This window comes from Taudactylus pleione, unplaced genomic scaffold, assembly GCF_031769625.1.
Source record: "Taudactylus pleione unplaced genomic scaffold, aTauple2 ptg000176l, whole genome shotgun sequence".
NCBI classification, from domain to species: domain Eukaryota; kingdom Metazoa; phylum Chordata; class Amphibia; order Anura; family Myobatrachidae; genus Taudactylus; species Taudactylus pleione.
In genome coordinates this window covers 3,583,505-3,597,666 of record NW_028284578.1, presented here as the reverse complement: position 1 = coordinate 3,597,666, position 14,162 = coordinate 3,583,505, and the positions used below count along the sequence as shown (strand labels likewise).

General features: G+C 41.4%; 1 protein-coding gene across 8 annotated transcripts in view; it reads left to right on the top strand.

Annotated features, from left to right (window-relative positions):
• The window catches only part of GRIA1 (glutamate ionotropic receptor AMPA type subunit 1), a 333,609-nt gene that overhangs the window by 196,425 nt on the left and 123,022 nt on the right, over positions 1–14,162 (top strand). For 6 of the 8 annotated variants that reach the window (XM_088475695.1, XM_088475689.1, XM_088475688.1 and 3 more), the window contains exons 3-5: positions 1,481–1,720; positions 9,379–9,566; positions 10,739–10,792. In XM_088475695.1, coding sequence (XP_088331821.1) covers positions 1,481–1,720; positions 9,379–9,566; positions 10,739–10,792 — 482 coding nt within the window. The remainder of the gene's footprint in view (positions 1–1,480; positions 1,721–9,378; positions 9,567–10,738; positions 10,793–14,162) is intronic. The other 2 variants (XM_088475691.1, XM_088475690.1) reach the window with 1 other exon arrangement.

Here is a 14,162-nt window from a genome sequence, read left to right as displayed (position 1 = left end):
GATGTCCCTGGGAAAGTAGGCATGGGCGCCATTTTCCCGGAGACCCGCGCATGCGCTGTAGATTCTGGCATGAAGCCAGGATCTACAGCGCTCAGTGCTGCTGAGCCGCCGACAGAATGGAGGGGGCCCAAACGGAGGCTGCATATGGGCCCCCTCCTCTCTTAAACCGCCCCTGGTAAATATACTCCTAAGACTTTGGAGCATATTTAATTATTAGTCAATTATGTCCATAAAATATACAGACTGCTATATCTGCATGGTGAAGGGCAGAATTAAGTGTCGCTTGTATGTAGCAATACAGGAAGCAGGAGATACTGTAACAGGGATTTCTCCTGCTTTCTGTCTGCCAGCTCTAGCAGCAGTCGTCCCTAGAGTTTTCTATGGGGAAGCACTGCACAGGGTAAGTAAAAGTAAAGTGAATGGATGCGATTAGTTACCCTCTTGCTGATCAATGGGACGGGCTCTCATTTATTTAAATTGATACATCTGAGCGGAAGAAGAATCCTTATTCCCGCAAGATACGGCTAAAAGGATTATTAATATTGGCCGCACCTCATCATAAATATGATAAAAACAAAAGATAGCCAGTTGGCAGGCTTACAAGTTCCCCTTCAAAATAGATACATTTGGTTTAAACATTATACACTACAGATGTGCAGTTCGGTTTTTCAGAAATCCGAATCCACCCGAATTTCGTGACTTTTGACAGATCCGAGGCGCAGTTCTGATCTCCTGAGATCTGACTCGCGGTTTTGACCTTCTCACAGTTCGGAATTCGGATTTTAAATCCGATTTCCGGTTTTGGATTGCAAAAATTCAATGATTTTACCTGTTTTTAAAACTTTTTATCAATTTTAAAAAAAAAACAGATTCAAAACCAAAACACTTAAGAGTGGTTTCCAAAACATGAAGATAAATCCAGATCCAAAACCAAAACACGGGAGTCAGCGCACATCTCTATTATACGCTAAGTGCAAAAACACAGGTGCAGGAAAAGAGATTTACAGAACATTTTTTTTTATAATAGCCATTGTTGGTCCATGCGTAACATCACATTGTGCAGAAAAAAATTATACAGTAATATTCGTTCATTTTCTTGCTAGATGTTCTGTGCCAAATAACAGTTGATCTCACCAAAGCGTAATAACAATTTAGACACAATAGCCTGCAACAGAATAAACACCAGAGTGCCCAAGAATGAATATGTGTGCAAACTCTAGCTGTACGGCCTTGGTAATTGAACTGTTCTTATTTTTCTTTTTTATATGTCCATTTAAAAAGATGTGTACCGTAATCAACTGCTAATGCCAGGAGAGCCTGCAGTGGGAAATGTAACTGCAAATTTTATTCTGTCAAACCATGAATCATAGCGTGTTTTGGTAGATAATGCCGATGTTTTAGTGAGTTTCCAATTTTAAAATGCTAACAGTGTATAACAGAGTGATCTGAGCTCATTCTTATTTCCCCTCTTCTCTACCAGTTTGTTCACAGTTTGCCAAGGGAGTGTATGCCATATTCGGATTCTATGACCGGAAGACAGTCAACATGCTGACTTCATTTTGCGGTGCTCTCCACGTTTGCTTCATTACCCCCAGCTTCCCCGTAGCCACTTCAAATCAGTTTGTCCTACAGCTGAGGCCGGAACTTCAAGATGCTCTAATTAGTGTTATTGAGTATTACAAGTGGAAAAAGTTTGTGTACATCTATGATGCGGACCGAGGTAAGGTGGATCAGGCTACTTTACATTCTAGCTTAGCTTACACCTAAGTACAGATCAGTAAGTGAGATTTTTGTACATGATTGAAACTACTCATACTCAAATTATATTATGTTTTACAGTACTTATGCTGATGTGTTTTTAGAGCAATATTGAATGCTTCATTGTTGTTTAAAATGTTTGAACTATTAATTAAGCTAGAGCTGAATACACTTCTGAAAATAAACCCATAAGCTATCAGGAGTACTTTTTATACTTTATAGACTAAGCCATTGGCCATTGGCTATCTATAATGGGTGCAACGTGTGCAGTGCCCGCCAAGAGCCGCGGCGAGCCCGGTAATAGGGGGCGTGGCCTAATCGGGAGTGGCCACGCCCCCTAGCCGAGAAAAAAAAAAGATTTTGCGCTGGGGAGGGGTGGCGCTCTGAGCCCCCTCAGCCCGGTGCAAAGCCAGGGGGGGCGCGATCAGTGTGATCGCTCCCCTGCACAGGCATAGGAGACTGCAGCTCAGCACACGCTGTGTGCTGGTCTGCTGTGAGGGGGGGAGCGGCGCCGGACCCGGGCTCCCACCGGGCCCCTCAGGAAGCCCGGGTAATCTGTACCCACTCCCCCCCCCCCCTCTCAGCGCCCCTGGGTCCAGAGGCGCCCACACCTCACACCCTGCACCCACTTACCTCTCTGGAGTCCAGCATCAGCGCTGGAGAAGCAGCACTAATCACTTGTGCATGCTCAGCAGACTCTGGCACAAAGCAAGAATCTACAGCCCCACAGAGAGGGCGGGGGTCCGCAGCAGCCTCTGAGCAGAGCCATAATTAGAAATTTTGGTGCCCTGTGCCAGAGAGAGCATTGGCGCCCCCTCCCCCATTTTTTAAATAGAGACATAAGATAGTGCACCTGAAAAAGGGCCATGGCCTCATGGGGAAGAGATAGGGGAGGCCAGGAGATGCTAGGGATAATAGAAGAGGAAGCTACAAGTGAGAATGATAATAAACAGGAAAATTGACCGGGGCCCCCCTGCCCTGTGGTGCCCTGTGCCATGGCACTGGTCTCAATACTCTAGTTACGGCCTTCCCTTTGAGCACAGGCCCCCTCCTCTCTTAAAGTGCCTCTGCTATTGGTTCTTCTTTCCATCTACTGTTATTATGGCTGGCAACAGTAATCTCTTGGCACAAAACAGCTACTTATTGAGAGTTGATTGTGATCCTACTACCTCCCCAGGCTGCATCCTGCTTCAGCACAAGCTGATACAGGATATGCAGCCTAGGAGGAGAGTACTGATACAATGACTAATACTTTAAAAATAGTTAATCCCCTTTGAAATTAAATATATATAACAGACAACTTATAAAATACTGTAAAACACACAACAACAGGAGTTGGCTTCAAAGTTGATCAAATGTATTTGATATAGAATGGTGGTGTACAACAAGAACAGACAACATACAACATGAAACAGTCAATCATTGGTGTACAACTCTCCAACATTAGACACACCCAGACGGGCAGTGTCAAATGCCCTGATGGGATGTAATCATATAAATCATTGGTTGAGGAGATCGCACCTACCAAACAAATAACTAACAACTGATCTAAAACCCTTTCTTACCGTCACCACAACAGAGACTAAAAACTTAGCTTAAGATGGTAGAAACTAATACTATAAACCTAAAAACCACACCCTCCTTAAATATAATAGGCTGCAAATCCAAATCCTCATCATTCAATTAGCATATAAAAGGGAAAAACCACAAACAGGCCTTGTGCTTACAACCTTGTGGTTTTATTTGCTCTGTCCTATTCGGCCCTATGCATCAGTTCCAGGAGTGGTAAAGCCTGGGACAATATTTTATCGCTGTCCATGGGTAGTTCACTTAGCAACTCCCTGGTGTCTTTCTCTGATTGGTTCTTCAATATTAATTTGAGCTCTTTACCAATGAAAAGGGCAAAAAAAGTCAAACGAAAACTGTACACTTGTTTCACGATATCTGATTTTCAAATGTATTTATTTATTAACAGTTTCTTATATAACGCAACAAATTCCGTCACGATTTACAATTTGAATTAACATTTTACTGGGTGGATATCCATTTTATTCCACTTACCCGGCGAAAGACATATATGCGCCATTTACATTAATTTAGTACCCACTTGATCTTGTGTCCATCCATCCTGTTGTTTTACTAATAGGTCTTATTCATCTTGTTTATAAAAATTGATATGTAATTTTTTTTTATTTGTGTGTAAAATAGATAATTTGAGAGGATATTGCTATTTCAGGCTCCTGAAATAGGTGGATTTAGAAGAAACTAGCCAATTCGTTAGATAAACACAGAATTTATTTAAAATATAAAATAATCTACAAAACATAGAAACATAGAATTTGATGGCAGATAAGAACCACTTGGCCCAACTAGTCTGCTCCTTTTCATTTATCCTTTTGGCAACTTCAACCCTATTTGCTCCTTACGTCTTTCTTAAGGATATTCTTATGCCTATCCCAAATTGCTCTACCATCTTAGCTTCAACCACCTCTGATGGGAGGCTTATCCACTACCCTTTCTGTGAAGTCATTTTTACTCAAATTTCCTCGAGCATACCTCCCTCCAGTCTCAGTGCATGTCTTCGTGTTCTTGTACATCTCTTCCTTTGAAGAATGCTTCCCTCCTGTACGTTGTTAAAACCCTTCATGTATTGAAAGTTTCTATCATGTCCCCCCTTTCCATTCTCTGTTCCAAACTATACATATTAAGATCTTTTAGTCTTTCCGGGTAAGTTCTGTGCTGTAGGCCATGCACCATTTTAGTTGCCCTTCTTTGTACTGTCTCCAATGTGTCTATCTCCTTCTGGATATATGGCCTCCAGAACTGAACACAGTATTCTAGATGAGGCCGTGCCAAGGACCTATACAGTGGCATTATCACTTCTTTTTTCCTGCTCCTGATTCCTCTCCTATGCAACCAAGCATCTGCCTTTCTCATTGCTTTGGTGCATTGCTTGCCTGCCTTCAAGTCATCTGAAATGGTGACTCATAAATCCCTTTCCTCCTCTGTATTTTCCATTATCGTGTCCTTGATACTATATTTAGCCTTTAGGTTATTGAGACCCAAGTGCTTGATTTTGCATTTTTTGCCATTAAACTGTAGTTGCCATGTTCTTGCCCATTCCTCTAGTCTACTCAGATCCTCAGTCATTTGTTTTACCCCTCCTGGTGTGTCGACCCTGTTGCATACTTTTGTGTCATCTGCAAAAAGGCACACTTTCCCTTCAATACCATTTGCAATATAACCAACGTAGATATTAAAAAGCACTGGCCCAAGTACAGATCCATGGGGTACTCCACTGGTAACCTTTCCCTCCCGTGAATACACTCCATTTACTACAACTCTCTGTTTCCTATCCTGCAACCAAGACCTTGGGCCTGATTCAGACCCACTCGCAAGCGGCTGTCCGCTCGCAAGTGGGTCGATGGTGTGCACTGCGCATGCACACGACGGAGGGAGCTCCGTCGTGCGCATGCGCCAGACGCGACGAGCGAAGGACTTTCCTTCGCTCGTTGTGTCTGATCAAAGGGGGCGTGCTGTCGATGTTGATTGACAGCATGCCCCCTTTGGTGGGCGTGCCGGGGGCATGCCTCCCAGACTGGGCGTTCCCAAGGGAACGCCTACCGTCAGAAGCTGGCCCACTGACATCACTAGTGATGTCAGTGGGAGTGATTTTGGCTCTGATAGAGCCAAAATCACTCCGGGCCTTGCGGTTGAGAAACTCAACCGCAGGCTCCGGCTCTCAGTGGCGATGGTCGCGATGGTCAAGACCATCGCGGCCATCAACCTGCACGCTCGTATAGGCTGTGGGTGGTGACCCACAGCTATACGAGCGTCCAGGAGGACGCTCCACAATTATGGAGGACGGCCCTCATTCAGAGCGTGCGCTCTGCTCAGAGCGTCCGGCTCTGAATGAGGGCCCTTATCCATTCAACAGTCATAGAATCCAATCCCAAGATTTCCAGTTTGTTTATCATTCTGCGATGCTGGTCCATGTCAAAAGCCTTACTAAAGTCTAGATAAGCTACATCTACAGGAACAAGGAATCATGTAGCCTTGTGAACTTCCAATATACCTGCATAAAATAGGTGCCAATAAGAATTAACCTATAATATAAATAATAGGAAACACAAAGTATGAAGAATGTGAATAAAAACTATGCATTTCACAAACATCTCGTCCACTTCCTCAACCTGTGTCAGTCTACAAGCTGAGGAAGCAGACGAGATGTTCGTGAAACACGTAGCTATTAATGACATTTTTTATAAAAAACTAAAAATAAGATTGGCCAACTGTTGGAATAGGTGAGTTGTGTCATTATATTATTACAGAAAATATATTTGCTCCACATAGTGTACCCTTTGCACATTTTTCTTCTCTTCTTCGGTAAATGGATAAGCACCTGCAAGTTTACAGAATATAGAACTGTTGCTTTTGAAGGGTTCAGGAAGAGCTTGATTATTTCCACTACTCTTGCATATAAAAAGGAACTGTGTTACTTAATTTCTAAATCAATGTCTGCACATCCAACCCTGTGACCACTGACTGAAAGGAAGTAGGCTTGAAAGATAAAGCTTAAGGTGAAGAAGCATATGTTTCTGTGTGTTGAGTGGAAGATAGAAAATGTAGTTCTGAGGAGGGAGGGTGTTAAAAACTGGGCTGAGGTTGGGTAGGTTTTTGAGACCTGAAATAAACAGGAAATAGGTCCTGCAATCAATTTCTAAGAACTTTTGGAGTGGGATAAAAGAGGAAAGAATACGTGCTGAGTTTGTGTCTGTGCAACTCCTTCCTAGTTTCACAAGGGCCTCAACACATGGCAAATGGCAATCTCAATATACAAAGCCTTAATTGGCAACATATGCTCTACTGGTTCACCTGAAGCAGAGATTAAAAGACTGACCTACTTTAGGTGGACTACACTGATATGCTATGCTATGCTGTTTAAGATTTTTGTCCTATGTTGATAGATAATTGGTCATTTTCTAAGATCTATGAGATCCGTTGTTTGTGAAAGCGAAGGGAGGAAATACTCCATTAAATCATATTTCTAAATAAAACTGTGCTTAAGTCATGGGAATGATGAACAACATATTTTTACCTTCGTGCTTCATACTGTATGTGCACAATTACTTTGACTTCCGTTGTCTTTCACCTATGTTATGTTCACAGTCATGTTAGCTAAAAACATTATTTTATTGAAGAGTTCAAGTGTGTACAAATCTTAATGAATCACTCAGTCATGATCATGTTGTTTTGCGAAAGACACTGAAATATGTGCCTGCATTCCCAGCACTTGAACTTGTGTTTAGCTGGAGGATGCAAGCTCGCCAAATGGAGATGCATACGGTGATTTAGTATGGTGACATCTGTGCGAAGATACTATCATTACTGTCATAAAATGTATTGGTCCTATTTGTACACTTCTGTTTTCCCTTGTGCACTTAGGAAGACATTTGTTGTGTCCAAGGTGGTCACATTTTTTGGTTGCTAGTATAAGTAGGCAGTACTATGGCACATCTTAAACAGCATGTTGTATGTCCTTTCTTTTTATTATTATTATTATTATTATTATTATTATTATTATCCTTTAATTATATGGCGCCACAAGTGTTCCACAGCGCCTTACAAAGTACATAAACAAATAGGTTGACTTGCCAGCAATTTACAGTACAATACAATCTAGGACAAGTACATGGATAATATACATTGCTACATTACATGTTACAACCATAACACCCAGATATGCATCAGAGTGTAAGCAATTAAGTATTAGGTGCCCTAGTGGGGAATAAGAAGTAGATGAAAGTAAAGTAAGGGGAAGCACAAGAGGGTAGAGGGCCCTGTTCGTTAGAGCTTACATTCTAAAGGGGAGGGGCAGACAAACAGGTGTGACACAGATTAAAAGGGCACGTTTTATGGTCTTAGGGCCTGATTCAGCAGAGCACAGAATTGCAAAGCCACACACAAGTGGCTTTGCAATTCCGTCCTAAAATACAAATGCTGCAGGAGGTTTCTGACACCTCTGGGATCACCATCTCAACCATTGCGACCATCGGTTCTTTGAGCAGGCTGTGGAGGTTGAAGCCTACGGCAGCCTGCCCGGGTCCTGGCAGCCTGTGAGGCCAGGAACGACAGTCCCCATTTCCAGGATGCAGGCCGTCCCCACCCCCCCGCACTACACCACAAACACCTCTGCCTGTCAATCAGGCAGAGGCATAGCGGGGCCTGTGTACGATTTGGCAGGACCCATTCTGCACATGAGTAGATTCCCCTTAATTGGGAATCTGCGTGAGTAGAACCATTGGCGTCCTCACTGGAGTCAGCTCCCTAGTCTACAGACCGGTCACAGACTGCATTACATACAGCATAAAATAATTTGGGCCATTTGGGTCACATGTAGGGCTAGGTCACACGGCATATTTTTAATGTGCATGAGCAGATAACTAACATCCTAACTAGCAATTGTAGAAGATGTTTTCGTTTCACACTTCTATATAACTGACATATTAGACTCACAGTGTAGCTGGAGCAGGTGATGGCTTGAGATATAAATGTAAATCCTTTACAATATTTTCATTCTAATCTACAATTTATCACGGTAGAATATTGCCAGTATTTCTTGAAAATGAACCCCAGCTGTGAACTTGCAGCTTCCTGTAACACTGAGCTTGTCACTGCTGACACAAACAAGGTATTTACTATTTTACATAATGTTGTTTATTTTGGGGGGGGGGATTTGTTTTTGTTTTTTTCTGTAAAACATAATAACACTAGTAATTGTTACATAAAAACCTGATGTATATCTTAATTTCTAAACATACAGATTGGGAGATCATATGAAGAATATTTTGCTTTGCTAAACCGTGCATCTCTCAGACCCAGATGAGCGCATTTTATTCAACATGGGCAGCTAGACAAAAATTCTTTTTAACGTTATAATATTCCTGTAAGGGCACATTTAAAACATCGTAATAATCTAATGTATTTGCATTTAGTGGGTCTTCTTCAATAAATAAGAACAGATACTGAGAATTACATGAAACATGCAGAATAACTGAATCTATAATGGACAGTTAGTCCCTGTTTTAAAAATAAGGACATTTCCAAGGACAGACCTCCAAAACTTGTCAATTAAGGACAGATGGACACTATGAAGGCAACCAGTATTCATGAAAATCAGCCTATCAATTCTCTGTTCACTTAAATTTCTCATCAAATTAGCTTAACCTAAAAAGTGGTGCTACAACTTTATGTGGGATACTGATGACACAATACAAAAGAAGAAAGCAACCTCCAATCTAAATAATAAAGGATTTGCTACATTATGTCTCACCAAATCTCACCATTGGAGAGGCATAGGGGGAGATGTACTAAGCCTTGGAAAGTGATAAAGTACCAACCAATCAGCTCCTGACATTTTTCAATCACAGCCTGTAAAGTGACAATTAGGAGCTGATTGGTTAGTACTTTATTTCTGTCCACTTTATCTCTCTCCAAGTCTTAGTACATATCCCCCATAGAATGCTAAAGAGACATAAGGAAGATGGCTGCATAGACTTCTATGATGATGTAACTAATCATGCAGATCAATACACCTGATGAATCCCTCTCTGTTATCAGGTTTATCTGTCCTCCAGAAAGTACTAGACACAGCGGCAGAGAAGAACTGGCAAGTGACAGCCGTGAACATCTTGACCACCACTGAGGAAGGCTACCGCCTGCTCTTTCAGGATCTAGACAAGAGCAAAGATCGTCAGGTTGTGATAGACTGTGAGTCGGAAAGACTGAATGCCATCCTCACCCAGGTAGTGTTAACATTATCCACAAATCCATGGTTATACCGCTTACCTACAGACAAAACATATACCCACTTATAGTTTGCATGCAGAGTCCAAACTCATGATGGCTCTCATGAAGGACTCTGCGTTATTGTTGACTGTAGTCACTGCATTATGTGGTGCCCTGTAAGTGGGATTCTATTTATTTAAATGTGAGTTTAATAACAGTTACACAAAGAAAAGTTCCCTATATATGTAATCAACCGATGTGGAAGTCGGACAGCTACAGTATAAGCACTTTCTATAAAGAACTTGATGGCTTCCTGCTCTTCCTTACTTGGAGCTTTGGCCACTTGTCACCATCCAGGTAGGGGCCATCAAGAGATATTGCCCTTTTTTCCTTGACTAGGACCCTGAGTGGCTATTTATAGCTGGGATTATAGCCTTTGTCCAGTAAATTTTCCACCCTCCAGTCCACCCTCTTTGTTATCTTTTATTAGCTTTTATGAGTGATCTTGGAACGACAGCCTGCATTTTATTTGTCGGAGTGTACTCTCCACCAACATACTAGTAACACTGATTTCGCCTTGCCACGGTCAGCAGCACCACTCTGCCGGTGGTCTGGATATCTGTCATTCGCTGATATTGATAGGGTAGTTGGCCCATAAAATATTGTTGGATTTTAACTTAAATCAAGTGGCTTGGCTGATAGCTGGCCATTCTTTCTTCTACCACTATACTAGTATTGTTTGTTTAATAAAACCGACCAATTTTTACTACACCTAATGTCTCATCTTTTCATACACATATATATAGTCTATATACTGTATACTGTTAAGTTTCAATGGTTATTATTATTATTTAAAATTTTGGTCAGTCAGCCACTAGAAAATTTATACAATGTTATTCTCCAATTTCCCTCTCCAACTTCCCTGGTTTATGTGGGCAACAATTTCATCAAAGCCTCAAGTCTTGCAAACTTCCCATAATGCAAATTAATTATATATGATATGTTTTATGGGCATTAAGTAGGAAAGAACTGGGGCCACAGTGAAGGGTATGTATAAGACTGCGCTCTTTTCTTACCTAAACTTTCCATAATTTGAGTTACTGTAGGTAATGATCTAGAACACTTACTGGGTTTTCCAGAGTGTGTTCAGTGGAGGTTTGATAGTAATTAACCAGAATTCTCTCTTTTGTAGATCATCAAATTAGAAAAAAACATTGTCGGATATCACTATATACTTGCAAACCTGGTAAGTAAAGCATAGGACTTTAGTTGCAATTGCAGGGGCGGGATACACTGTTGGAATCTGTTCTGTACTGGGCTATTGTGCAAATGGAACCATTGTTGGTTGGCGTGTGCAGAGTGCATTGCCTATTGTGCGTTGCCAGAGGAACCGTCGAACAATGCCATGCTGCAGTGTTCTACGTATGTTAGCAGCTGCTAAATAATTGCAGTCTTTGCTAAAGAAGACAAAATAACAAATATTTTCAATTTGTACAGAATTTATGGTCTACAATAGGGAGTTTGAAATTCGGGTACTTGAGTGGGAATATTGTAACTGAATAAATTAGTAGATTATATTCAGTATATTTTTTTACAAAAATAAGATAAACTTAAAGCTATAAAACATACAAAACATCAGGCAACTACTAACGCAGCATAACAAAGGAATTAGGGCCTGATTCAGCAAGGAACGCAGTTGCTTATACACACGCAATCAGCCGATTGTTGCATTCTGCGCATGCGTATGAATCACAGTGCGCGTGTGCGAACTGGCCATTGTGCTCGGGACGGCCTCATAGCGTGCACTGAAGTAATCAATTTCTGAGTAAGGTCTGACCTGCCTTAATTGTGCATGAGGCTTCGATGGTACTCGATTGTACCGATGTTTTCTCAGTCTTGCTAAACGTTACGGATGTGCGTGTAGGTGAAGTGGGCGTCCTTATGTAGTGGTGCGGCAGCATTGCGATTGCTATGGATTAGCATACAATCGCAGTTGAACTGATTGAGTATGATATATTGTGATCCGTAGTGAATCAGGCACGTATTGAACTAATACTATGGGGTATATTTACTAAAGTGCTGTTTTTTAGAAAGATATGTTGTCAATAGCAACCAATCAGATTCTAGCTATTATCTTCTAGAAGGTGCTAGATAAATGTTAAGTATAATTTGGTTACTATGGGCCACATCTCCATTTCTAAAAACCCACATTTTAGTAAATATACCCCTATGTATCCTTTTTACCATAGAACATAACATTGACATAGAGTATATATATATATATATATATATATATATATATATACAGTATAAGTAAATCTCCAATAAAGGAGATTAAAACGTTGGAGTAACTGAAGACCTTGTATATCTGCCATTGAGTCCTGTGAGTGCCGCCATTCAGTTACATCTCCTGTTTTATCGGGGAGTTGGCTGACACCCGGGGAGGGCACAGAGGCTAGGTAATTCAAATATACATGTATGCTGTGTATATATATATATATATATATATATATACACACACACACACAGTGGCCACCTCATTAGGTTCATATCTTGAGTACACGGTAAGACCACACTTTCCACCACATGCTAATGACACTGGGCCTAATTCAGACCCGCTCGCGAGTGCTGAGCGCTCGCAAGCGGGTCGATGGTGCCCTAATGCGCATGCGCACGATGGAGGGAGCTCCGTCGTGTGCATGCGCGAGACCCGCATAGCGACAGTCAAGCTGTCGCTATGGGTCTCGCACCAAAGGGGGCGTGCTGTCGATGGTGAATGACAGCACGTCCCCTTTGGTGGGCGTGCCGTGGGCGTTGCTGCCCAGACGGAGGCGTTCCCATGGGAACGCTTTCCGTCTGGAGCTGGCCCCACTGACATCACTAGTGATGTCAGTGGGAGTGCTTTTGGCTCTGATAGAGCCAAAAGCACTCCTGGGCTTGCGGCAGCGAGACCCTACCGCAGGGTCTCGTCGCAAGCCCGATGGTCGCGATGGTCTTGACCATTGCGACCATCTTTTTGGCCGCTCGCATAAGCTGTGGGTGGTTACCCACAGCTATGCGAGCGGCCGGGAGGCCGCTCCATTTTTAGGTAGGAGGGCACTGATTCCGAGCGAGCACTCTAGTCAGAGCGTCCGGCTCTGAATCAGGCCCACAGTTCGGATAGAGATCTGGTAATAGTAAGGGGTTTTGGAATACACTGGAGTCATTGTCTGTTCACAGAACCAGCTTGTGATGATTGTACAAAGTGACATAGCAAGTAAAAGCATGTCTATCAACAGCAAAATGAATGTATGTGAAACTAAATTTATTTACTGAGAAAATAATAAGACAGGTCATGCTTTAAGAAACTGTATGCAGGAATTGCTAATTTTTTACTACCTAACCCCCCAAAAAATCTTTCTAACTGACATTATATTTTAAAGATATGACATTTAAAAAACAAGACATTCTGCTCTGTCTTAAGTCCAGGTGCTCCTAAAGTATTACTCATAACTTATAGGAGTCTAAAAAAAAACATTTTAATGTGTAACCAAGATTTTGTGGTTATATAAAACAACTTAAAAAAAGAAACACTTGGTAACTCACATTACAGTATGTGGTAACTCACAATACATAATCACATTTCACAATCAAACAAAGTAACATCAGGAAGTCAGTAAACTTGGAGGATTGATTTTTCTGATTTGGCCTTTAATATAGAATATTTAATCCTTATTAGTAGGCCACTTCCATAACTTTCCATCTTTCTCCATAACATTAACCTTGTATTCAACATTTATGATACTGGTTACAATTCCTGGATAAAGCTCATTGTCATATGTTACCACCACCCAATTATCCACCTCAAGCTCATTTCCCTGTTTTTTCTACTCCAGCTTTTTTTGCTTCTGATGTTGTCATATGCCCAATTACTTCATCATTAAGGAATTCCAAGTGAACTTTGTTGATGGTGTGAAAACCAATGAAGAAAGTTTCAATTTCTTGCTTCTTTGAAGAATATCTTCCTCATTCATGAGAATAGCTGTCACCTTGGAAGTTGGACGTTCTGCAATTGCAAAGTCCATTGCATTGTTTATGGTATATTTTCTACGTTTTAACAAGAGACCAAACATGGCACTTGATGGCACTACCAACTCCATCAACAGGCTCCTTCCCATGTGATGTTGCAAAGTACATCCATGGTATTCTCTTGTTGTGTTTTGTTGTTAGACTTCAAAGCCTCTGCAAAATACCTGTTTTTGAATTAAGAAGCAGGACCAACAGACCAAATTATTATTTCTATAACGTCTGTTAGCAGTTCTAAGACGTCTGTCTATATATGGGATGACAGTATTTTTGTAGTGATCAAGAACATCAGATACCAAAAGAATGCATATTTCCTGAATGCCAAATTATGACAGTTAAGGTACTCACTTGACTCTAGTTCCAGTGAGCACTCTGAACTTCATTCTGACTAACACAGGTTTAATTTTCAGAAAAATTCACCTGCATCATTTGTGTTTGTGGAGCTAATGCCAATGATGCATTGTCTTCTTGGTAGCTCCTTGACTGTTTCCTCTTGATATAACAATGCTCCATGAACTTAGATCCTATAGTGAGGATGTGATCTTGGAGGT